Below are 27,092 nucleotides of genomic sequence, written 5' to 3'. Positions count from 1 at the left end.
AATAGCATAATATCAAACTGTATGCCCAGAGGAAGACCTCTGGAAGAATATAGAGTTAATCAGTTCCAGTATTCCTGATGATTGATGTAACCAGAAGTATTGGGCCTTAAAGAATCAGAAAAACATTTGGAGATTGATATATATAGATTGGGCTCACATTAGCCATAATAATATCCTAAAGCTGATGAGTAATAGTAGACATCACCTCACCCCCATTTTCCACACATATGGAAGATAACCATATTTCTGATATGTTGTCAAGTATACTATAATGTAAAATAAATGATTTTACCTGATGACCTCCAAGGTCACATTAAACTTCATGAGCATTTGATTCTATCAAACGAGGACATGGGAGCAAGAGGTACGTGAAGGAGGTAATTTGAAGGATGCAGTTCATTTGTATTATTGTGACCACAGTCATCAATTTTAATAATACCATATGTGAAAAAAACTCTGTCATTATTACTTGAGTCATAGGAAAAATGCCTTCCTGTTTCAGAAAACATCCAAAATAGGGCCCCTACTGGATTCCGAAATTGTCATTTTCTACATATCAAAATAATTTTTGTTGGAAACTGGCAAAATCATTAACCTCTAAGCTTTAAATCATTGCATAGTTGGGGTAAAACATTTTAATTTATAGTGGTAAAGCTATAAAAATTCAACAGCAAAAGAGAATTTAACTCTGAAGATTAAATTGCATGCGCTTACTATTAAAATAAAACATCTCCTCCATTATTCTTTGAGTTGTATCAGCAAGCTTTTAGACATATATGAAATATTAACAATGGCTAAAATACAGTTCTGTTATCCAAGGTTATTTTTCTAGTTCAAGCATTTATAAATATCCATGTGGTACTTTCTAGTTTATGATACTTTTAGGGATCTCTACAAGGATACTTGCATAATATATGTAGAGAGATGTGTTCAATCAAATAGTCACCTAAGCAGCAGAAGTTGAATTATAAAAACCTAATACTGCTTTTGAGATTGGGTGTCACCCCAATTTACAGATAACTGGAAATAATCATAACTGTCAAAAGAATTAACTAAATGGGGCATGAATGTCTTGCCAGAGAATTGGAAGTATAAATTTTTCCTACAAATGTTTGTATTCATTATAATTTACTTGAAAAAAGAGGCAAAAATATCCATGTGGCTCACAAGAGTTTATTGTACAGAGCTTATAATAACTAACTCTTAGAAACATTTAAGAATATGTTAGCCAGTAATATTTGATAAACAATTAATAAATTGACTACACATTCACCTCAGTCTTTATTTTTAAAATGTGAGATAATTCAGATAAATTTTTGCAAGTCTCCTATTTAAATATATATTTTATAGATACTGCCTAAAAATCATAAGCAATATTGGTAAAAGTGGGATATTAAGGAAATCAATCATTTTCATTCCTAATGAAAGTGCCCTCATTTTTAAATACAGAAAATTTGATATCCAAAACTTTGCATTTAAGTTTGTCATGTTATTAGTCAACTTGCTTAATCTTCCTGCACTGGTTTCTACATTTGCTTTGCTCTTATAAACCTGAAATGATAAGCATCCTGATAAATAGATAGTTGCATTGTATTTATATTTATCTTCTATATATGTAACAAATTTGGATTAACCCCATCTGTGGCATTCATAAATTTAGAATAATGCTTTATTGTCTGCACTGGGAGAAATCTTTAAACCTCCTGTCCATTCAGAAAATGAATTATTGTTATTCCCGTGATCTACTCCATCCTTCTTATAATTTCAGCAACTAAAATGTGCAAAGTTTGTCGTTTGTCAAATTTTAATGAAGTTTGGGGAACAAAGGAGGTGCATCACAATAGCATTGCAGATTATACAATAATATGGATATACAACTTTGGTCTTAGACTGCACTGCAGCCATCCTCAGTTGCTGGTACTCATTATATAGGACTCTGACTTCTATGGTTATCATATTCTTAGGCCTTTTAACCATAAATTGATGACTTTATCAATCAAAAGGAGTATTCATATGTTCTACTAAACAGAAGGCTTTTGTCTCAAGGGAATATGCATCCCTTAGAATGTAAAAATGACTACTTAGTCATTATTTAAATACTATTGGGATTTTATACTGTAAAGTGATGTACAGTAATACATCCTGATTATAAAGAAATATGTTGTAATGTTATTTATAGATAATTATTCTTAACAAAAATGAGAAGAGCACTTACTTGATTTAACATATTTCAAACTTTAATCTGAATATTTAAATTTTCATAGATTGCTATAATAGTATTTATACTGTATTTTCATAGTCCTTTTGTAAATATGGCTGAAATCGTATGAGAATAAGACTTTTGAAAATCAAAAATTAAGAAAAAGAAAAGAAAATCTTTGCTTTTGTTAACATAGTTTGACGGTACAATAAACACATTTCTTAAGATTGTAATCTACAGGAAGATGTTTCAGACCTATTGTGTATTATTCTAGAGAAGATTAATGGCATTTTTATATTTTTTCACCTTTAAAACAGGGGAGCAGGAGAGGATTTTTAAAGGTACCCTTTTACCTCTTATAGGTATAGATAGTCATAATTTTAGTTTGAGATATCAAAGAAACATGTGCCCATGATTCAGTATTATAATTATGTGATTTACACATTAAATCAAGATGTTATCATAGTTTCCAAGTCATGTTCACATAGAAACAAGTCATGGGTAATGTTGGCTGGAAAGGCTAATAGGGACCGTAGAACCCAAAGTTGAACGTTTCTTTCTTTTGCTTCATAGGCAGCCTCCTTAACTGTGGACTCCTGTTCTGAGAACCAAGAGCCAGGATATTGTACTGTCAGTAATGTGGCAGTTTCAGATGACTGGTAAGGAATATGATTACTTTAATTTTCATTATTACTTAAATTTTTAAAAATAAATTGTATACCTAAAATAATTACAGGATGCTAAGTATACATAAAGCTTAAGATATTTTATTTCCCTCTCCAAATTTTTATAATATAAAATAGTCAATAATTACTGTGCAAAATGTGTTAAAATGTGTGAAATGAAGTGGTAGAAATAAGGATAAAATTGGTGAAAAGGAAATTAAATATAGCCAGTAGTCTTTGGAAAGATTCATGAAATAATTGTATATGACCTTCATTCTGAAAAACATGTAGGATAAAGACCCCAGTTCTTTCAACTGCATTTCTAAAAGTTTATGTGAAAATTATTAACAGATATTTTTCCATAGCACTTAAAGCTGAACACAGCAGTAATCTACCAGAAAATAAGTGATTTTAATAGGAAAAAATGATGAACAGAGAAAAATAAATAGACCTGGATAATGACGCATCATTCATTGCCTCAGTCAACTTATTGGCATCCCTTGCATTGATCACCTTACTGATATCCTTTATCATCTCTTCAGGGAAAGAGCAATGTAATGTAAATATTAGAGGTGGTACTAATTCTATAGCATTTTATCTTCCCTCTGAGAGTATGCTCCTTCTTACTGACTCAGTATTGTGATAATATACATCTAATTTGACTAATTGAAAACATAATTTCCATAAATTTTATTATTTTTCATAACTTGGAAGCCTAACAACTCTGTGTGTTTATAGGACACTCTTCTACATGTTTTCTATTGAAATTTATCACACTATAATAAATGTCAAAAAAAAGCTATATTCACTGTTTTTCAAAATAAACATTATACTAAAAATGTAATCTTTTGGCACTAATATTTATATCTTCCATTTTTTATTTAGGACTCTTGATGTTCAGCCAAATAGAGTCACAGTTGGAGGTATCAGATCGCTAGAACCAATCCTTCAGAGGAGAGGACATGTGGAAAGCCATGATTTTGTCGGGTGTATAATGGAGTTTGCAGTCAATGGAAGGCCTCTGGAACCCAGCCAAGCTTTGGCAGCACAAGGCATCCTAGATCAGTATGGCAATTTTATTTCTTACTGTTTTAAAGAAAAAGAATGCAAAAAAAGTATGCTTCAGTGAGCATCAAAAGATGAAATTATTATTCTCAAAACTCTAAAAATACCAAATGATATATATTGTTTTGAATTTTAAATATTTATTTACACCTTTGAAATTTTGGCATAAAGTTTGATATTTAATTAGAAAATTAATATTTTTCTAGAGTCTTATACATATATGTTATATATATATGTATGTGTGCATGTATATGTTTTATCCTCTTACAGAGAGTTGTGAAGATTAAATGAGCTAAGTTGGTAAATTATATAAAAAAGAGTTCCAGCATATAGAGATATATAGACGTTAGCCATCATGGGCACATAGAACTTTATTTCACCTTAAATAGTTTTACTTATAGACATACATATTCCTAAAAACTTGATACAGCTTTAAAAACAGGTAATAACTTGATTAATTATGAACTGTAAGACTTTTTTATTTGATTACTAATTAGGTTTCTAGCAATAACTTAGGAATGGTAGAAATTACATATTTTATTTTAAAATTACTTTTGTTCATTATTGAAGTTTGAAAAATTCTGAAAAAAATACAAGGAAGAAAATAAAATTAACCTATAATCTAACCACCCAGAGACAAGTACTCCTAGGTTATTGTCATGTTTGTGACTGCTTAGTATCCCATAATGTGAATGTGCTATATTTTAACTATTGCTTTACACTTTAGTTGTTTCCAATTTTATTAATATACCAATTACCCTGTGATTAACACCTTTTCACAAAAATCTTTGCTCACATTATTTTTTGGATGAGATTACTAGAAATAAAACTACTACTGGCAAAGCTAGAAATACTTTCTAATGTTTGTAACTTAAATATTTTAATAACATTTGCCATTTGCCTTTCTTTTCCTACATGTTGTTACTGTTTTGTTACAAAGTCACATTGGTTCATTATTATTATTAATCAAACAGTGCAGAAAAACAAAGCATTGAGATTGCCACCATTGTTAATGCTTTGGTGTGCATCCTTTTGTATCTCTCTCCATGTTCACACGCATTTTTAAATACCATTTTTTTTTTTTTCATTTAGAGATATTTTGTGAACATCTTTTTAGGTCAAAACCTACTGAAACAAAACTTTTAGACTTACCTTTAACTCCTCTCTTTCTGTTAGACCTTATGTCCAGAATGACCTTTCTATTTGTTTGTTTGGTTTTTGAGACGGAGTCTTGCTCTGTCGCCCAAACTGGAGTGCAGTGGCGGGATCTCGGCTCACTGCAACCTCCGCCTCCCGGGTTCAAGCAATTATCTGCCTCAGCCTCCCAAGTAGCTGGGATTACAGGTGCCTGCCACCACGCATGGCAAATTTTTGTATTTTTAGTAGAGACGGGAGTTTCACCATGTTGACCAGGCTGGTCTTGAATTCCTGACCTCATGATCTACTGGCCTTGGCCTCCCAAAGTGCTGGGATTATAGGCATGAGCCACTGCACCCGGCCCAGAATGGTTTTTAAAACACAAGTCAGTTAACTTTTTCACTTTTTGGCTCAAAGTGCTTCAATAGCTTCCCATCTAACCCAGCTTCAAAACCAAAATCCTGACACTGACTGACAACATTTTTTGTGATCTGCCATCTCCCTTAACTTCCTGACCATATCTAACTACTCTTCTTCTTCTTGTCCCCTGAGCTCCAACCATGTTGGACCTCAGTGTTTCTCAAACATGGCAGTACGCTTTCACTTCAGGGCTTTCTCACTGGCTGTTTCCTCTAGCTGAAATGATATTCTACCAGATATACTTCATTCCCTTATTTTATTTAGGTCTTAAGAATTAATCTTAAAGATTAAGATTAATTCACTGCCTAATCTAAAGATTCAGCAAACCTGCAAACTCACTATACCCTTTCTCACCTTAATTTTCTCGATAGCTATTTTTTTCTTTATTTTCTGCCTCTTCCACAAGAAAAAGATAAGTACTTACTTTTTTTTTTTTTTTTTTTTTTTTTTTTTTTTTTTTTTTTGAGGCGGAGTCTGGCTCTGCCGCCCAGGCTGGAGTGCAGTGGCGCGATCTCGGCTCACTGCAAGCTCCGCCTCCCGGGTTCCCGCCATTCTCCTGCCTCAGCCTCCCGAGTAGCTGGGACTACAGGCGCCGCCACCACGCCCGGCTAATTTTTTTGTATTTTTAGTGGAGACAGGGTTTCATTGTGTTAGCCAGGATGGTCTCGATCTCCTGACCTCGTGATCCGCCCGTCTCGGCCTCCCAAAGTGCTGGGATTACAGGCTTGAGCCACCGCGCCCGGCCTAGATAAGTACTTCCTGAGTGCACGGTTATTTTTTTCATTACTTTACTTCCATGCTTAGAACAATACTTGGCGTATGGTAGGCATTCATTAAACATTAGTTGCATGAGTAGCCTGGTAGACAGGTGTCAAAAAATATGTGGTCCCTGGATAATATGTATTAACCAAAGTGTTTATTTGACCAAGATATTTTATTCAAGTAAGAATTAATTTAAAGAAGAAATTGTCATATCTTTCTCATTATTATGTAAGACATATTTTTTCTTGAATCTTTTTTAGTGTGAGGCAGACTGTGTTTTTTAGGAAAACTTCTAATTTGATTAGTTTCTCCAAATGTAGTTGTAACTTGAGCTTCAAATAATGGAGTGCTTGAAATTAAACAAGTTAATACAAATTTTATCGAGTTTAAGCAAACTTCTCCTCATCTTTTATGTGATTTATGGTTCTCATTATGATTTATTTTAGATGCCCTAGGCTGGAAGGCGCTTGTACTCGCAGCCCATGCCAGCATGGTGGCACATGTATGGATTACTGGTCATGGCAGCAGTGTCATTGCAAAGAGGGACTCACTGGGAAATACTGTGAAAAATGTATGTAAGGTCTTCCATCTTCCCCTGGAAATTATAATAACTATGAAAAGTAAAATATATGCACCCAAGTATGTAATTGGATTAAAAATTATGGTTTCATTCTAAATATTAAAAATATTAAATGGGCAATAATTGGTAAAATACAGTGACATTTAAAAAATATTTTTGTAACCTGAAGAAGAATGATATTCTTTTAAAGAATTATTTACTAAATCTCTAGCTTCCATTTTAAAATTATTTTATTCACTTATTTTTGTTTGTTTTAGCTGTAAGAATGCTAGGCAATCTAAAAGATCAAAGGTTATATTTAGGGATTTTTTCCGTATTATCTTCCTTTGGGGGATATTTTTCTGGTCAATTTTTGTGCATAAAAAGGTATACACACTAAATCACTCAACACTGAGCTCAAAACATCATACAACGGCATCGTATGTTAAAATTAATGTTGATACTTTCATTTCAATGTAGAAGTGGTAGAATTAGTTTTGGATATTGCTTTTTAAAATCCTTTCGTCAGTTGTCTCCTAAGCCCTAATGTTATTATTTAGACATTAATGATGTTCACATCATCATTAGAAATTGGTGCTCTGTAATTTCGAGCTGCACATTTCACTAACCCTAATGGCTCCTCTTTTCTTAAAATTCTTCATTTTCAAACAAGTGGTTACTACTTAAATATGTTGCAGATATCTGACTACATTTAAGTCATTTGATTCAATTATATTATGAAAATGAATAGAAATGCATAATAAAATTGAGGATATAATATAATCTAAAAGGTCTTAGCAGAAAGTGTAATTGTGTGTAATTATATTAGAGATAATGAAAACATAGAAAACATATTGTCATGTGATTTTTAATGAATAAATATTTAATAAGTAGGAGCCTAATTATATCTGAAATATGAGTCATTGGCTAGATAAATGCCTGAGGCGCTTTTTCTTAAATCATGATGTAACTCACATACTATAAAATGTATCGTTTTAAAGTGTATTTTTCAGGACTGAAATACATTTGAGCTCATTTTCTTCATATTCTTTCTTTAGCTATATGATTTGTTTCTATAACTTAAACTTCCATATTTCTGGAGTGTGGATTTTTTTCAGATTATGATAAATTATAATATACATACTGATTATACGTGATGATAAATTATATGTGATGATTACTGAAAATAGTAGTTACAGATGCAAATATTTGATTGTACACTTCTTTGTCCAAATTCATAGCATACTAGAGACTAAAGATTACAAATTATTTTAATCATGCAAACATATATTTTGGAAACAGTGAAAATGATTACAAACAAATTTTTCAGGTACATATTTCCAACAAGTGGCTATGTCTTTAGATATTCATGATTTATATAATGTGGCAAATAATTTAGTAAATATTTCCCAAATGGTTAATGACTGTCATAAAATATTTTACATTTCATGCTTCTGAAATGGATGTAAACATTTGAAATCAACTTATATAATAATTCATAAATGACTATTTTTTAAAGAGTAGAGTTGGGGGACAGTAATTCCCAAAATTTAATATTTTCATTGTCCTTTTTATATTTTTTGTCACTATAGAAAACTCTCCAAGAAATGCGAAATGAATGCATTCATTTTCCCTGTTTTCCTTTGGCTTTCAGCTCTTACTCCTGACACTGCCTTATCATTAGAAGGCAAAGGGCGCTTAGACTACCACATGAGTCAGAATGAGAAGCGGGAATATTTGTTAAGGCAAAGCATACGAGGTGCCATGTTGGAGCCTTTTGGTGTGAACAGTCTGGAGGTAAAATTTAGGACCAGAAGCGAGAATGGCATTTTAATCCATATCCAAGAAAGCAGCAATTACACTACTGTGAAGGTGAGATAAAAGCTAATGGTGACTTCATTTGATTAGACCGCCTGCCGTGTAGTGGTTTAAATCACTCCTCCCATAATTTCTGTCCTTTTCTTTACAACCCATTAGAGTTCCGACTAATGCTGGGCACTATTCCAATGTCATCTATCTTAACTATTCCCCAGGCATTGGCCAGACTAACAAAGATCTGAATGGTTTGGTTTCTACACACTTTTGTGGTGCTTTAGAGTAGAGAACCCTGCCAGGTAGGCCAGCACACAAAGAATGAGTTGCAATCTATTTTTCTGGTAAGAATTTATATCGCTTTTTTCTTACTTTTAAACAAAGCAAACCAAAAATGTAATGTGTCTTTGAAATACAAAAATATTTTTCTCCAACAATTATTTCAAATACTGATATGTATATGTCAATTGACAGGATTAGAATAAGGAAAAACATTTTGAAATAAGGAAAAACATTTTGAAATTATATGATTTCTGGAGCATATATTCAATTCTCTATATAAACTCTGTGAAGTATATTTGGAATTTATTATAATTTTAATTAACCTTTCCAAATAATTTTTAAATAATCTTAAAAATTATACTTCATAAGAACAATGGTTTGATTTATCATTAGGCTTTTACATAATTTGTTTTTTCTTATCTGTAAATAAGATACTAAACTTACATACAGATGAATAATTTCAATAGATATCCATTATTGCATCGGCTCTCAGCTTTCTGAATTTATGAATCTATATTCTGCTTTCTTTCCCACAAATAAGTCATCTCCTAGACCAACAGTTTCTTTAGTTTAGTTGTATTGACTGCCTTCCATTAATATTACTTTGTATCATTCTACTGATAATTTTTTATATAAATTTTAGTAAATTCTTAAGATTACAAATCTAGATTTCCTGAATTATTTTCATCTGTTAGTCAATATTTGATAATTACTTCAGGGATCGTTCACAAAGAAAAAGAGCAATATGTTCAGAAAATTATTAGGTTTAATTCACATATAATACTAAAAATAAAAATAGATGTTCACTTCTAAACTTCAGCCTCTTTCATCCTCAAAATTTTTCTCTGTGCAAGCCAACCATGATTATGTTGCATATAAATATATTTAATAAGTAGCATGAAAACCAACATTTCTTACCTTCTCAAATGATAATTCCTCTAGTCTAGTCATTTCCAACTAGGAAAAATTTTACCCCCAGGGGACATTTGGAAATATCTGGAGATATTTTCAAGTGTCACAGTTAGGAGGTGGGAGAGTACTGCTGGCGTCTAGCGGTAGAGGTCAGGAATGCTGCTAAACAGCAGCACTTCACAACAAAGAGTTATGTGGCCCCAGATATTACTGCCAAGTGGCAGAGACTCTACCCTTATCCCCTACAAGAGAACATCTTCAGGTTTTAACTGTACCTCTATTGAAACAAAGGATCCAGTTCCAGAGTTAATAAAACAACTGTAAAAGAGAACACATAAGCCATTGTATTGTATCATTATTTGGTACTTATAATTTTCATTGAAAATGGTATTTGAAGTAAACAAAGTAAAGAAGCAAAGAAAGAAACAGGTCTTCATCTTCTATAAGAAACGTATTTTATGTGTTTTGAGAGGCTTTGACATTGAGGTCTGTGTGTTATCTGTTAAGCTGCTTCCAAGTCTTCGTGCCATTTAAATGACATATGAAATATTTCTGTACTAACGTACACTTTAAGCCAAGGAATTTAGTCAAAATATAATGTGGTTGAAAAAAATCAAAGACAAATTTTTTTCTCCACTAAGAAAAAAGCTCAATGTCAGGATCCATTTTTGTCAACATAAATTCTATTTCCAACAGGACAGCAGCATACAACTCCAGATTTTGTTAGATTGGTAGCAATAACTTAATTTTTTTTCCTGAAAAGAAAGTAAGTGCTAATTAATAAAAAAAAATGGATAATACAGACCAAAATGCATACTTTTGTCTGAAAATTTTGAAAAGCAGCTTTTCAAAGATTAAGGGGCTTGGTAGGTAAAGAGAATAGGTAAGAAAAAATAACAGCAGTGAATTAAGAATATCTAAACTGAAAGAAAGTGGCTGTTGTAAGCAGGCAAATTATTTGGATGACAGGAATATCAAGTGCTTATACAGACTAGGAAGCTAGTTAGGATGGACTTTTACTTATCAGTTAGCTTATTGGTCACCAAGACGCCAGGGTTTCTTTTTCCTTTTTTTTTTTTTTTTTTTTTTGGCTCATTTTCTGACCCTTTCTTTAACTCTTTCTTATGGTTTGCATTCTCTCTCTCTCTCTCTCTCTCTCTCTCTCTCATTGTCTTTTCTATCATTTTGTCTCTCTCTCTCTCTCTCTACACACACACACACACACACGCAGACAGAAGATGGGGACATTTTGTGAAAAATGAGCAAGGGTGTTGAGTACATGGGATTGCATGTGGTTAGAAGAGAGACAGGGTGTCAGTGTCAGGTATGGGCAGCAGTAGCAATGAGAGGAGAGAGAAGAATATGTAGAATCAATTGGGTCTATTCAGAAAAAAAAATTAAGAAGAGAAAGTTTCAGAGAGAAAGGCAAAAGGAAATCATACTTGTGTAAAACTTTGTAGGCCAATATTTAACTCATTTCACAAATCTCTCTTCATTCATGCCATACCTTATAGCTCCATATTTGATGTTCTGTAATAACAGTAATGTGATGGACTTTATTTCTACCCTAAACCAGTTCTTTTGTTTTGTGTTTGTCTGTTTGTTTAAGTGGGCAACACAGGTGGTACAGAATAATTGGAATAAGGAATTCAAAGCTCTATAGATTCAAGTTAAATAAATGAACAAATAAATGCCATTATGAGTCGCATAATGACAGGAATACATTTCAATAAATGCATTGTTAGGTGATTTCATTCTTGTGCAAACGTCATAGAGTGAACTTACTCAAATCTAGATGGTACAGCCTACTATACACCTAGGCTATATGGAATAGTCTATTGCTCCTGTGATACAAACCTATATGGCATGTTTACTGTAATAAATACTGTAGGCAATTGTAACACAGTGGAAAGTATTTGTGTATATAATCATATCCAAACATAGAAAAGGTACAGTAAAAGGTTACATAGAAGATTTTTTTGTGGGGAATTGGGGACAGCCTGGGCAACAGGGTCTTGCTCTGTTGCCCGGGCTGGAGTACAGTGGCATGATCTCAGCTCACTGCAGCCTCCACCTCCTGGGCTCAATTTATCCTCCCAGCACAACCTCCCAAGTAGATGGGACTACAGGCGTGTGCCACCATGCCCGGCTAATTTTTGTATTTTTTGTAGGGATAAGTTTTCTCGTGTTGCCCAAATGGCACTTACTGTGAATGAAGCTTATAGGACTGAAAGTTGCTCTGAGTCAGTGAGTCATTAAGCAAGTGGTGGGTCAATGTGAAGGCCTAAGACATTATTATACACTTCTGCAGACTTTATAAACACTGTACACTTAGGTTACACTAAATTTATCAAACATATTTTTCTTCAATAATAAATTAACGTTAGCTTACTGTAACTCTTTTAGTTTATAAACTTCTAAACTTTTTAACTTTTTTCTCTTTCGTAGTAACAATTAAAACACAAATACATTGTACAGCTGTACAAAAATATTTTCTTTCCTTATACCCTTATTCTGTAAGCTTTTTTTCTATTTCAAACTTTATTTCATTTTATTTTTACTTTTAAACTTTTGCATTAGTAACTAAGAAACACACAAAAAAATACACATTAGCCTCGGCCTACACAGGGTCAGTATCATCAATATCACTGTCTTCCACCTCCACGTCTTGTCCCAGTGGAAGGTCTCCAGGGACAATAACACACATGGAACTGTCATCTCCTATGATAACAATGCCTTCTTCTGGAATCCTATCTAAAGGACCTGGATGATGCTGGTTTACAACTATTTTTTATATCATTAGAAGCAGTACCCTCTAAAATAATGATAAAAAAAAATTAGTGTAGTAAATGCATAAACCACTAATATAGTCATTTATTATCATTATCAAGTATTGTGTATTATACATAATTGCATGTGATATACTTTTATACAACTGGCAGCACAGTAGGCTTGCTTACACCTGTATCCCCACAATAAGTAATTTGTTGTGCTATGACATTACAATGGCTCTTGGGTCACTAGGCGATAATAATTTTTCAGCTCCTGTGGTTCATCATTGACTGTTTATGAATAAATAAAATGAAGCAAAGATTAGCATGACGTTTTAAAAGTGAGGAATTATATAAGTGTTAAGTACAGTACTGCCAGGGAGAAGGAAAACATTAAGAATGTTATAATGGGAACTTATATTCTTATCCACCCCAATTTGTGATATATTCCAAGTTCTCTCTCATCAAAAATTATTGAATAAAAGGATGACATGATGAAATCAATTAGGAAGAAAGAGCTGGGAGGAGGCTTTTCCTATTTTTTTTTTCAAAAAGGACTCTAGCTATAACCAAAGCTAGTTTTTACTCTGTGTTGCTGTTTTTACTCTGTGTCATGAGATGTTGCCCATTTGATGAAATGTTATTGTCATTTAGCTAGAATTTTCTGTGTTTTTTTTTTTAGTTTGGTTCTGAAATATATTATTATCTGGAAAAATTGCTTTAATAAAATATTACTATATGAATAACATATGTAAATGTGTTAGACGTCTTTTCCATAAAGTACAAATGAACTGATTTTTAGTTTTACCAGATGTGTTTGTTGCATGTAGAAATAGCATTTGATCTGAGTGACAAAATAAACTGATCCATCTTTTCATTCCCGTTATTTGAAGAACAGTGCCACTGCATCCCCCTGCCAACACACCAGCTCTGTCTGGCAGTGGTAACGGGATATGCTCCCTGAACCAAATGTTCATCTTGCCTCATAAATTATCTCATCTTCTAAAATGGTCTGTTCAGGATACTGGAAACTCAGTAGCTGGAAACTGGAGCGGGAGCACCCTGTTACCCAATGTTCTCCTGGACAAAATAAAATAAACCAAATATCCCTTAGATAAATTGTAAAAGACAGCCAAAGTGAAGGCTTGCCCAGACACCTCATTAAGGCTTCACTCTTTGTTCATCATAGTTTTTGATCTCAATAAACGATATAAACAATAGGCATCATTTTTTCCTAAAATTTGTGTGTAAAAGATGAGAGGTAAAACAATTGTTTTCATCTTTATTTTTCAACTATGCTTCCTTTTTAGCTGAGCATTGCTTTTTCTTTTTGCAAGTGGTTTTCACAATTTTTTAGTACTGTGGGCCTTTTACTAAACAAATCAGCATAACACACTCCAATGGCAGGTTGTCACTGGAATACAAATAATTTAAAAAGATATAATTTAGTTATCTTAAAATGGGCATTTGCCCCTTTATTATTTCAATTGTGTTCTGGAAAATAATTCATTGTGTTTTGAGAAATTAGGTATACATACAAGAATACTTTGAAAACCATTGAAACTATTAAATATAAAAGTGTATGTTGACTAAAATTGTAGGGACAAGGTGTGTAAGTACATTCTAATACAACCAGATTCTTCAGCTCTTCTATCTGCTGTAGATTGGTCAAAAATTTAAGTTTAGTTTTATTAATGATTTTGATTTAAGCATACCATATTTTAATTGCATATTATTTATGATATGTTTTACAGATTAAGAATGGCAAAGTACATTTTACATCTGATGCAGGAATCGCTGGGAAAGTGGAGAGAAATATTCCTGAAGTGTATGTTGCAGACGGCCACTGGCATACTTTTCTAATTGGGAAAAATGGAACAGCCACAGTATTGTCTGTCGACAGAATATATAACAGAGATATTATCCACCCTACTCAGGACTTCGGTGGCCTTGATGTGCTTACTATATCACTTGGAGGAATTCCACCCAATCAAGCACATCGAGACGCCCAAACAGGTAAATGCTTATGTTAAGTAGAGTCACAAGGGAAGTAAAATTGTTCTTCAAAAAGTAATTGTTTTTTTCTTGTGGCATGAGTAGCTGAAATCTACATATTTAGCATGAATCTCATATACAGTACAATTTCATTCAATAAAATTTATGCTTAAAAAAGTAGTTTGATGTCTGATAATATCAATTTTAAATATCCTAAGAATGTCATAACTATCTTCAGAAAGTTTGTAATAAACTATTAGCCACCACTTTCTCTAGCAGCTTGCATATTTCTTACCAAGGTTGTAATTCAGTCCATAGTGTGTTGATGCTTTGCTTGTCCACCAAGCATTTTGTATACATTTGTTCATTTATTTATTCATTCACAGCCACTCTCTTCATAGACCATTAATGGAGACAAACATTAATCAGATTCTTACACAAGTAACTGCATTATTCTAATGTGTGATAAATAATACAAATGAAGAATGTAGAATTCTAAAATACAGTGAAAAAACAGAAAGGAAAGGAAGGGGAATTTTGCTGTGGCATTGATATTTATACATAAATCTGAGTGATAAGGAGGAGGATAGAAGTGTATGAAAGGTTAATTTATGTTGACAGGAATTTTTTTAAAGAAATAGTTTAAGTCAAAGTTATAGAACACAGCACACTGGGGGTGAATGTCATAGGTAAATGATGAAGTTGGAGAATGAAGCAACTTCCTAACTATGTTGCAGCTTTGTTCTTATCTACAGAGCAATGAGAAGTTATTGAAAACTTTAATCACAGTAGGATCAAGTTAGATATGCAATAATATTACAGATCATTCAGGCTACAACATGGAGAATGAATTGGAGGAAGGCACGAGTGGATCTATAGAAATGAGGTGGGATCTGGGCAAGATGTCTTGTGAGCTCCTACTAGTGTGGTGACTGAGGAGTTAGAAAGAAATGGATAAGCAAGAAGTACTCTGGGAACTATAATCAACCAAACTGTTAGTGATTGTGTAAAATTCAAGGAGGTTTCTACCTCTCAACTCAAAGAAGAGTAGGTCAGCAAGAGAGGAAACTGCAGAACCCTGTGAAAGCAGCATATCTCTGAGAAATATTAGATTTGGTTTGGGACATTTTGGGTTTGAAACATCTTTGAGAAAATCCTTTGGATGGATGGGCTGGAAATCAGAAATAGACTTTAGCTGGAAATATGTATTTAAGAGTGGTCAGTGTCAAGCAGGTAACTTAAGTACTGGACATGGATGTGATCATCTAACATGAGGGTGTAGAGTGAAAAGAAAGCCTGGGACCTCATCTTGATTAACCCTAAGAGTTACTGGTTATAGATAGAGGAGAATAAGTCAGAAAAGGAGACAAAGTAATAGGAAGAAGATCAGGAATATAGGAACAAAAGGAAAAGATGTCACAAAAGTACATGGTAAAACATCAAGAATGAGAATGTCACTATGGTAGAACGATGCATTAAATAAGAGGAAAAAAATGCATGTGAGAGTAATAGATTTAAGGCATAAAAGTTAAAGTCCAGGTCCTAAGTCTTTCATATATGTTGATTATAGAATGTTGTGAGAAAACAAGCCAATGGAAATTATGCTTTTTTAGTAGAGTCAAAATAGATTGTTGGGCCATGAGATAGGAATATCAGCAGTGCTAGCACACTCAAGTGTAATGAAGTGTTTCTTAACTTTGTATTTTATCTTTATCATTCCCCTAAGGAGACACTTAATATAGTCTAAACTTTGCCATCCCCAAGTCATAAAATGTTACCACCAGAGTTATGTTTTTATCTTCCCTTTCGAGGCCCACAGACCATTGTAATAGCTAAGATTTTTTTCTTTTGTTCCCCAAGAACCTATGTTCCACACCTTTGGTGCATTATCACCTTCAATGGGAATGCATGATTTAGTAGTTGAAATCATTGGCCTATTTCATGTTCTTTACAAGTTTTAAAACATACATTTTATTTGTATGTATGCAATTTTTGGTATATGGAATGTACGAAGGAAGGGAATTGATAAATAAACAAATGAGTAAGTAAAAGAAAATTCAGCCTGCCCAAGTCATTCATAAATCTTCAGAATGAGTGAGATTCAAGCAATCTGCCCCATGTTTGGTCACGGTAATCTTACGTCCCTTGCTAATGTATATTAAAAGATGCACAGCTTAATTACCTTTCAGCTGGACGATGACTGAGACTGAGGTTCTGTATTCATATGAGGTGATTGTGGAGCTTCTCTTTACAAGATGTCAGCAGTGTATTATAAGCTTTTTTTTTTTTTTTTTTTTTTTCTGTAAAAAGCCTTACTGCTGCTTCTTCTCCCAGCAGGTTTTGATGGCTGCATTGCTTCTATGTGGTATGGTGGAGAAAGTCTTCCTTTCAGCGGGAAGCATAGCTTGGCCTCCATCTCAAAAACAGATCCCTCGGTGAAGATTGGCTGCCGTGGCCCGAACATTTGTGCCAGCAACCCCTGCTGGGGTGATTTGCTGTGCATTAATCAGTGGTATGCCTACAGGTGTGTCCCTCCTGGAGACTGTGCCTCCCACCCGTGCCAGAATGGTGGCAGCTGTGAGCCAGGCCTGCACTCTGGCTTCACCTGTAGCTGCCCAGACTCGCACACAGGAAGGACCTGTGAGATGGTGGTGGCCTGTCTTGGCGTCCTCTGTCCTCAGGGGAAGGTGTGCAAAGCTGGAAGTCCTGCAGGGCATGTCTGTGTTCTGAGTCAGGGCCCTGAAGAGATCTCCCTGCCTTTGTGGGCTGTGCCTGCCATCGTGGGCAGCTGTGCAACCGTCTTGGCCCTCCTGGTCCTGAGCCTTATCCTGTGTAACCAGTGCAGGGGGAAGAAGGCCAAAAATCCCAAAGAGGAGAAGAAACCGAAGGAGAAGAAGAAAAAGGGAAGTGAGAATGTTGCTTTTGATGACCCCGACAATATCCCTCCCTACGGGGATGACATGACTGTGAGGAAGCAGCCTGAAGGAAACCCAAAACCAGATATCATTGAAAGGGAAAACCCCTACCTTATCTATGATGAAACTGATATTCCTCACAACTCAGAAACCATCCCCAGTGCCCCTTTGGCATCTCCAGAGCAGGAGATAGAGCACTATGACATTGACAATGCCAGCAGCATCGCCCCTTCGGATGCTGACATCATCCAACACTACAAGCAGTTCCGCAGCCACACACCAAAATTTTCAATCCAGAGGCACAGTCCTCTAGGTTTTGCAAGGCAATCCCCCATGCCCTTAGGAGCAAGCAGTTTGACTTACCAGCCTTCATATGGTCAAGGTTTGAGAACCAGCTCCCTAAGCCACTCAGCATGCCCAACTCCCAACCCTCTGTCTCGACACAGTCCAGCCCCTTTCTCCAAATCTTCTACATTCTATAGAAACAGCCCAGCAAGGGAATTGCATCTTCCCATAAGGGATGGTAATACTTTGGAAATGCATGGTGACACCTGCCAACCTGGCATTTTCAACTATGCCACAAGGCTGGGAAGGAGAAGCAAGAGTCCTCAGGCCATGGCATCACATGGTTCTAGACCAGGGAGTCGCCTAAAGCAGCCAATTGGGCAGATTCCTCTGGAATCTTCTCCTCCAGTTGGACTCTCTATTGAGGAAGTGGAGAGGCTCAACACACCTCGCCCTAGAAACCCAAGTATCTGCAGTGCAGACCATGGGAGGTCTTCTTCAGAGGAGGACTGCAGAAGGCCACTGTCTAGAACAAGGAATCCAGCCGATGGCATTCCAGCTCCAGAATCCTCTTCTGATAGTGACTCCCATGAATCTTTCACTTGCTCAGAAATGGAATATGACAGGGAGAAGCCAATGGTATATACTTCCAGGATGCCCAAATTATCTCAAGTCAATGAATCTGATGCAGATGATGAAGATAATTACGGAGCAAGACTTAAGCCTCGAAGGTACCACGGCCGCAGGGCCGAGGGAGGACCTGTGGGCACCCAGGCAGCGGCACCAGGCGCTGCTGACAACACACTGCCCATAAAGCTAGGGCAGCAAGCAGGGACTTTCAACTGGGACAACCTTTTGAACTGGGGCCCTGGCTTTGGCCATTATGTAGATGTTTTTAAAGATTTGGCATCTCTTCCAGAAAAAGCAGCAGCAAATGAAGAAGGCAAAGCTGGGACAACCAAGCCAGTCCCCAAAGATGGGGAAGCAGAACAGTATGTGTGAAGTTTATGTACTGGCACTATAAAAATACAAAAACAAGAAATGCTCAAACCATTGTAAACTTGCCGACTAGGTTGGGTCACATTTGAAAAACAGGCCAGTACGGACTATTGGTGGAGGGAAAACTTTAAAAATAATAACCACAATGCTGCTGAAACAGACTCACAACAACTCTTAATTTAAACATGTGTGGTTGAATTTATTTCCCTGCATGCATTGTGTTTTGTAACTAGTTATGTGGCATGCAGCATTTGGAAAATTTTTCTTATTTACCGGTGTTTGATTTGTGATTTTTAAAAATTGATACCTTTACCATTGCAGAAAAGAACTTGTGCTTTCCCAGTGGCGTATGTGTATTGTTTCCATTGTATTATTATAATTATGTTTTACATTGCAAGATTCTTGATGTTAAACCAATCCTTGTAAAGTGTAGAAAGGAACCCTCCTATCGTGGAATGAAAGATTAAGTATATTAACACTTTTCAGAATGATAGTTTCCGTATTTGATGTTGCTCAGAAATGTCTGAGTATTTGAGTAAGTTTTACATGACAGTGGGTACTAAAATTAAGTCATTTTGTTCAGCACTTTAATGCTTTCTTATAGAATTGTCTAAAACTCCTGGATCCTTGAGCAAGTGATTATGGTCTCCTGACTTTCATGAGGCTTCCATTAGGAACAGAATGATTGCATGTTGTCCCCAGAACACTGCCACCTTGCTATGCGAATGATGTTCTCAGCAGCACTTAGGACACTCTTAAACGTTATTTATTGAAAAAAATTTTCTATGCTTTTAATATTTTAAAGAATTGACCTAAGGAAAGCCTATGATTGGACTTATTTTCCAACCAGATAACATTTACTCTAAGTACCCAGTTTTTATAATTTATATGAAATGAGATTTCAACACTTACTTTCTGTCATTTTGTAGATCATTTTTTTTAATACTGTGTAAAAACTTTTTTTACACCTAAACTGTGTTTTTGATACTGATATTTTCCTATGCTGAATAGTTTTCTTACTTTCAGGGAAGGTAAGAAAATACTTTTTTTATATTTGTTACTTATGTAACATTCATATTTTTCACATTTTGATATTTGTAACATACTGTATGCTTTCTACTTGTAAATGTCAACAATAGAATTAAAATATTTATTTAAAATATTTTGTATTCATAGTGTAATATTAATTTTTATCTTTCTATATTCTTTGTATGCCCAATTGAGAATAGTCTCTACTTGTCAATAGGGTATGGCTACTTGAACTGTATATGAGCAACATCATTTTCTTTTTAAAAAATGTGAATATGGATCATTGCCAGAACAGGTATTTCAAAGTCACTTTAGTGCATTCCTACATGTCAGAGTTCTTAGGTTTCCCTAGAGTATAATGAGTCTAGACTAGGTTGATCTTAGGGGACTGACTTTGTTATGAAACTGTTTTAAGCATTCTGGCAATAAATGTTTGGAAATTCCCAGTAGAATGTGTTTACTGAAGACCAGCTTTAGATCAGTCTTATAGCCGTAGAAGCAGCAATGAATTAAAGCTAATTATGGAAAAATGTCTGGGTCTGATTTTCTCCAAGGACCCAGCCCCAAATTCTCTAAGTCCAAGGGTGGGTAGAAAGAATGATAGCGAAAGCTCCACTCTACATATGTGTCTTTAATTTATTGATTACTCTGCTGCATAATTCTAAAGAAACTGTACATGCTGTCTTAGCCAAGACAAACCTCTGTTTTCAGGAGTCAGAGTTACATCTTAAATAACAGGATTTTTAAAAATTACCTCACAATCTCAGAACATATTTAATTAAATATCAGCCCCAAACCTAATATTCATTGAGAATACTCTCCTTTAATACTGACTGTACCATATTGAATAGGAATTTTAACACTATGTATATTAACACCCACACATTGAGGTATATGCCAGAATTATTTTGTTATTTAATAATGTTGACATTATTATTTTTGGGTTTCAGATTAGGAAGTATAATGTGAATTTAATCTAAATCATGATATTCCTTTAGGTTGAAACACTGAATGTAAGATAATGATTGGATCTTCTCTTTTTTTGTCACCTGTGATGAGCCAACATGTTTTAGTATTTCTCTACGAATTTTATAAGTTTATTCTCCAAATATGGAAACATGTTCATTGCTTTGTGTAACTCAAAACAGAATACAGTTTAAAAAAAACTCTGAAGCATCTCAATGTCCTCAAGAATATAAACTCTATAATTTAGAACAGAGCTAAGTGTAAGATGATAAACATGATTATAGCTAAGAGTAAAGGGGGAGGAACTTGGTGCCAAGCTTACTCTTATTCTCTAAGAATTCTTTGTGAGATAGAGAATTACTATTCCCTTGACTAATCAATCCCAGTTTAGGAACATGATAGGATTCTCATAGGACAATTTCTAGTCATTGGTTCTTCTTGGAAATCTGTTCTACTGAAGCAAGGCCAATATTTATATTAAAATAAATCAGAAATCTATGAAACGAAGGTCTCATTTTAAAATGGACAGTAGGCCGGGCACGGTGGCTCAAGCCTGTAATCCCAGCACTTTGGGAGGCCGAGACGGGCGGATCACGAGGTCAGGAGATCGAGACCATCCTGGCTAACACGGTGAAACCCCGTCTCTACTAAAAAAATACAAAAACTAGCCGGGCGAGGTGGCGGGTGCCTGTAGTCCCAGCTACTTGGGAGGCTGAGGCAGGAGAATGGCGTAAACCCGGGAGGCGGAGCTTGCAGTGAGCTGAGATCCGGCCACTGCACTCCAGCCTGGGCAACAGAGCAAGACTCCGTCTCAAAAAAAAAAAAAAAAAAAAAAGGACAGTAATATTTTTCTAAATATTGAAGTGACATATGGTGTACTATGAGGAAGAGGGATTATAGGCAAATTAACAGATTTGCAATCCCCACAAATGAATAGTGGTAGTTACTTGCACGTTCACACATAAAATTATGACCTGAGAATTTTAATCCATCCCCTGTCAAGTTTTATTGGATATCCTGGAATACAGGTGCTCTACTCTGTAGAGGCCAGAGCAACTCCATTTTGGATGTTCATCTCCCATGTTGGCTTCTGATTAACCCCGGTTCTGGGAATGCCTATAATATTTCCAGTTTATCTATAATTCCTTGTGTAAGAGCTTGTACTAACTGTAAATCCTGACCTTAGGCAGATTCACATAGCAGTCTTGCATTTCCATGAGGGGTCAACTTCAATTGTCCTACACGTTTCTTTCCTATGATATATAATGCCCGGACTGGGGGTTAATGGTGCAGAGATCCGCCATTTTGTCTCTCCACTGCCTGAGGCACAAGCACGGCTTCTGTTCATAAGTCCCCACTGAATGATTCTTTCTGAGCAACTGGATATGTCAGATTCTTTCTTCAACCTCTCAGATTTTGAGGGTAGGGTTGCATAGACTGACTCACTGTAGAACAGACTTCTTTAGGCTTTTCTGCATCTGTGTTGTGGGGAAAATATTACTTTCTTTCAGGTGCATATTGAAAATACCCTTGCAGTTATGCTGTCATAACTGCATGTGATCACCCATGTGAACAAGGTGTGGCAGCATGACACAGGACTACTTTGCTTACTGAGTTATATTACTGAGTTCTAAGGAGTACATTATTGTTGCTTTCAATGTCATCTCTAGAATTTTCTAAATTAGTTGATATTATCAATAGCTTAAGATCAATTAAAATCACTTTAAGAAAATGGAAGCTGTTCTGCCAGTGGATAGCCTTTTTTTTTTTTTCTTATCAAACTTGCTTTCACTTTACTCTAAAAAGAAAAAAAAAAAAAAAATGAAAAGAAAATGGAGCAGCAGAAGTTCCTGGAGTGCCACTCCCCATTGCATGTTGCTAACAAAATACTTACCAATACCAAGGCTGATGAGAAATAGAACTGGCTTACACTATTGAAAGTCATGTCCTGTATAGATATGTTATTTATAAGTGAAATAGAATATATCGCCAAGTGACTATTACTTCCAGGCATTCCATCTCAGAACAAATCACTATTGTCAAGCAAATGCATTTTTATTTTACTAAAATTTAATATTATGGTAAAAGACAACTGTGAAAAGTGAAAATATTTTTTAAATTGTGGATAAATACAGCAATGCAATTATTCTTTTCCTATGCTATGTCATAGATGCCATTTTAAAGGATTAACATTTCAAAATGACTGAAATTACCTTCACTTAGGAAAATAAACCTAGAAATAAAATACACTTTACACATTATTAGGCCATTCAGTGTGAAGTAAAACTTTAAAGACTTTGATTAATCTAGTATATGTCCCTTAAAATATTTTAAATGAAATGCCATATTATTAATAATTTACATGTCTATTACTACTGAGCCAGCCAGCAGTTTTATGGCTTTTTCAGTCCAAGTGTTATATGTCAGTGTTACACATGAATTCTACATTTTTTTATTTATTCTTAATGAGGGAAAAGAAAGTAGGATCTAATAAATTTGGGTGAATAGAGTTTTGGTACCTACAAATACATATCAAAGATTGAATCCTAAGAAAACCTATGCATCTCTGATAATCATTGCAAATAAATATATTCTGACCTAAAGGCCGTGAAGTAAAATAACCTTTTTTTTTTTTTTTTTTTGAGACAGAGTCTTGCTGTGTCACCCATGTTGGAGTGCAGTGGCACGATCTTGGCTCACTGAGAGCCCGCCTCCTGGGTTCACGCCATTTCCCTGCCTCAGCCTCCAAGTACCTGGGATTACAGGTGCCCACCACCACGCCCAGCTAATGTTTTTTGTAGTTTTAGTAGAGATGGGTTTTCACCTTGTTAGCCAGGATGGTCTTGATCTCCTGACCTCGTGATGCACCCACCTCGGCCTCCCAAAGTGCTGGGATTAATTACAGGCGTGAGCCACCGCCCCTGGCCATGAAATAGAATAATCTTTAACAGAGAAATATATTAAAATACAAAGAAATTTAGTGTCTTGGATTAAATTTGATCACAGACATAATTCATGCCCTTTACACGTCAAGTACTCCTCTAGGTCATGGAATAAAGTAGTGAAAAACAGGCATAACACTTGTATTAATGGAATTTACATTCTAGTAGAGGAGATAAATAAATATAGTACTAATTATGTAGTGTAGTATCTAGTGGAGGCAAGTGCTAGCAAGCCAACTAAAACAGGCTAAGGGTAAGAGGTTGACTTGAGAATGTGTATGCTAGTTTGAATCAGATAATCAGAAAGACCTTTCTGGGGAGGAAACATTTGAGCAGAGAGCTGAATGAGGCAGGTGAGTGAGCCCTGGACATATGTGTGACACTTTCTCAGGCAGAGAGAGTGACATGGAGAAGCTTAGATTTGAACAGTTCATGTTAGAGAAACAGCAAGAGAATCAATTAGGCTACATAGTTGTCAACATATTAGCAAAGACTGCCCCACAAAAAGCTTAAGGATAAATGTATGTAAAGAATATTTCAAAACTGGCCTAGAAACAGAATTACTGTTGAAGTAACTCTCCCAATGCAAAGTAAATCCTAAGAAGGTGGACATGCATTCATTTTGCCCTGATGGTTAAGATCCATGTATAATCAAGGCAACTAAGGGTTGCCCATATAGCTGTTAATGAGGTTATTTTGTTGTTGCTGTTTATCATGAGTATAGTTACCTAAATCTTTGCATCACTAATACACTTTTCAAAGTATTCTAGAATTTCAGTAAGTATCCATGTGAAGTGTACTGAAATAGAATTAATATATAAATACATATTTTTGGCATTGACCATGAAAAGGCTTGGGGAAGTCTTTTTATTCACTGTATAATGTGTATATGTTTAACCCATAGTTGTGTCATGATTCACACAATTCTGAAAATGTGTAATTGACATCTATATATAATATAAAGACTTCATATTTATGAAAGGAATATGTCGAATTAATGACAGATTCATCAAATCCTCATATAGTGTATGATATATTCAAAATAGACATATTTGTGAGAGACTCTCCATATCTGTTGAAATGGAAAGACCCACAGAACGTTTTAAAACACACTGCCTAAAGGCAGATGATTTTCAGGTGGTCTATTTGAATACTTCTAACTTTATTAGTTTATGAATCAGTTTGCCAAACTCCCAAATCAGGTTGCAAAATACAAAATACAGTCATCATGGTATTCTGGCAAAAAGTTGGGATTTCAATCTATGTACCATTCTAGCCCAAATAAAATTACCTACAATGTACAAAGTTCTTTGGCAATGTCACTGAGTTCCCCATTTCAAATTGAAAACATATTTCATGTGGTACAAATGCTGATCAAAATAAGATTCTGTTTTGCCAGAGCAGTCTTCTCACTCAAACCATCCTTCCCCTACTCTGTTTGCACAGTTCTGGGCCAGAATGTTGCTGAAAACATTTGTTGATCCTTGATTTTTAAGTAAAAAATTAAAACACTCTAAGAAAATACCCTTTTAGAGAATGGTATGATTGAGACAAAGAGCAGCATAACCTATGCCAAAAATGTGTAAATTCTTTTATAGCTATGAGTCTGAGAAAACAGAAAGATACCATATAATGAATCTGGAGTAATGCTACGCAGAATGTCAGATGACTCTTTATGGAAAACTGATGAATTTGAGAAATGACTTTGGATAAAAAAAGTGAAAAGAGAATTGTCCTGTTTTCCTTTGGCAGAATCATCATCAAGAAACTTTGATTGACATCATATACTATTTAACAGAAAATTATGTCTTAAAAATATGTTATCTAATCCAGGCAAAAAGCCTACTGTAGCACATGATGCAAAGACTGATACATAGATCATGGGAGTGAACCTAAAAAATATTTTTTTTTCTTTTAAGCTTTATCGACAGCAAGCATTAGATAGTGTTCTAAGAAAGAAGATGGTTTTGCTTTTCATTATTATAGGACAGAATAGGTTGGTATATTGTTATTTGAAATTATCTTATGCAGCTTCAGATCAAGGACAGAATAAGCCCAAGAAATGCTCAATAGATTTTAAAGCACAATTATTTATGATTTATAGTTTTCTATTCTAATTAGAGTACAATTCCTGGCTACTAAACATTTAATAGTCACTTTTAAACAGATACTTGTTGAACATTACATGATAAAAAAAAAAACCTTATGAGTTAGCCTGTAAGTCTTGGTATTGCATCCACTTTTTAAATTTGCTCAACACCAGAGCTTTGTGCCAAGCACCACAGAGATTTAGATAAGTGAGAGATGACTCTTGCCTTCAAGAAGTTTGCAGTTTTTTGGTGACTAGACTTTGCCTTTTCCAAAGTACTTTAAGATTTGCATAGCTCTGTCTTCAAAGAATTATTTAAATTTGTCTGTGGTATTCATATGAATGTGTGCTCCACATGCAGTCTTCTGAACAATCAATTACTTCCCAAGCTTTGGTAATCTACTAAATTTTCAAAAGAAACGAAATAATAGGTTTAGTGTGATTTAAAGAACATTTTGGGCATTTTACTAATATTTTTCTGCAGTTCCTGCATTGTATAATTATGTAAGGCAATTAAAATTATTGTATTTAAAGCTATTACCATGAACTGACTACCATCAGGTTTGTTCAACCATGTACTCCTTACTTTGAAGCTGGTTCAATTGGTTTTGGAAATACACTTTTTCACAAAATTGGTGTCATCTCTAGTAAAAAGAGTATGAGGTTATCCAGATTGATCATGTTCTGCTGAGTTTGCAGTAAATAGAGCTGAAGCTTAGTTTGGGTAAAATTACTGAATAATTACTTCTGACAGTTGTCTAGCTATCCTCAGAGTTCCTTTGCCTTCCAATTTCATTGCTTTTAATTTTCCACTTTAATTTCCTAGCCCTCATTCAAATTCTTATAGGACTCATTTGTGACTATATTTTGTGGAAAGGAGACATTCGAAACTCTGAAGGGGAAAAAAAAAGACACAACAAAATGACATGTTTTTCTGATATTTTTGTTTTTCTAACCATATATTTTTCTGATTATTCTGCTGAAACTGAATAAAATATCTCAATGTGTCCGAGTTTTGTTGTAAATTTCCTCTATAATATTCAACATAATTTCATATTACATCTTAAGACTTTCATTTAAGCAAATTGCACAACTCCTAAAAGGTGCTGCATTGAGGCCAGGTGCAGTGGCTCATGCCTGTAATCCCAGCACTTTGGGAGACTGAGGCAGGCGGATCACCTGAGGTCAGGAGTTCGAGACCAGCCTGGCTAACATGGTGAAACCCTGTTTGTACTAAAAATACAAAAAATTGGACAGTCATGGTGGCACGCATCTGTAATCCCAGCT

At 34.9% G+C, this 27,092-nt stretch overlaps 1 protein-coding gene across 3 annotated transcripts in view; it reads left to right on the top strand.

The window, feature by feature from the left end:
• The window catches only part of LOC105486113 (FAT atypical cadherin 4), a 189,805-nt gene extending 168,280 nt beyond the window's left edge, over nucleotides 1–21,525 (top strand). The window contains exons 12-17 of one of the 3 annotated variants that reach the window (XM_011748809.3): nucleotides 2,774–2,859; nucleotides 3,751–3,930; nucleotides 6,696–6,820; nucleotides 8,463–8,680; nucleotides 14,340–14,601; nucleotides 16,918–21,525. In XM_011748809.3, coding sequence (XP_011747111.2) covers nucleotides 2,774–2,859; nucleotides 3,751–3,930; nucleotides 6,696–6,820; nucleotides 8,463–8,680; nucleotides 14,340–14,601; nucleotides 16,918–18,782 — 2,736 coding nt within the window. In that variant the 3' untranslated portion in view covers nucleotides 18,783–21,525. Of the gene's footprint in view, nucleotides 1–2,773; nucleotides 2,860–3,750; nucleotides 3,931–6,695; nucleotides 6,821–8,462; nucleotides 8,681–14,339; nucleotides 14,602–16,914 lie in introns of those variants that run through there. The other 2 variants (XM_011748808.3, XR_011620982.1) reach the window with 2 other exon arrangements.
• Nucleotides 21,526–27,092: the final 5,567 nt, after the last annotated feature.

Source organism: Macaca nemestrina, chromosome 3 (assembly GCF_043159975.1).
Source record: "Macaca nemestrina isolate mMacNem1 chromosome 3, mMacNem.hap1, whole genome shotgun sequence".
Classification (NCBI taxonomy): domain Eukaryota; kingdom Metazoa; phylum Chordata; class Mammalia; order Primates; family Cercopithecidae; genus Macaca; species Macaca nemestrina.
This window is presented reverse-complemented; position numbering and strand designations above follow the sequence as displayed.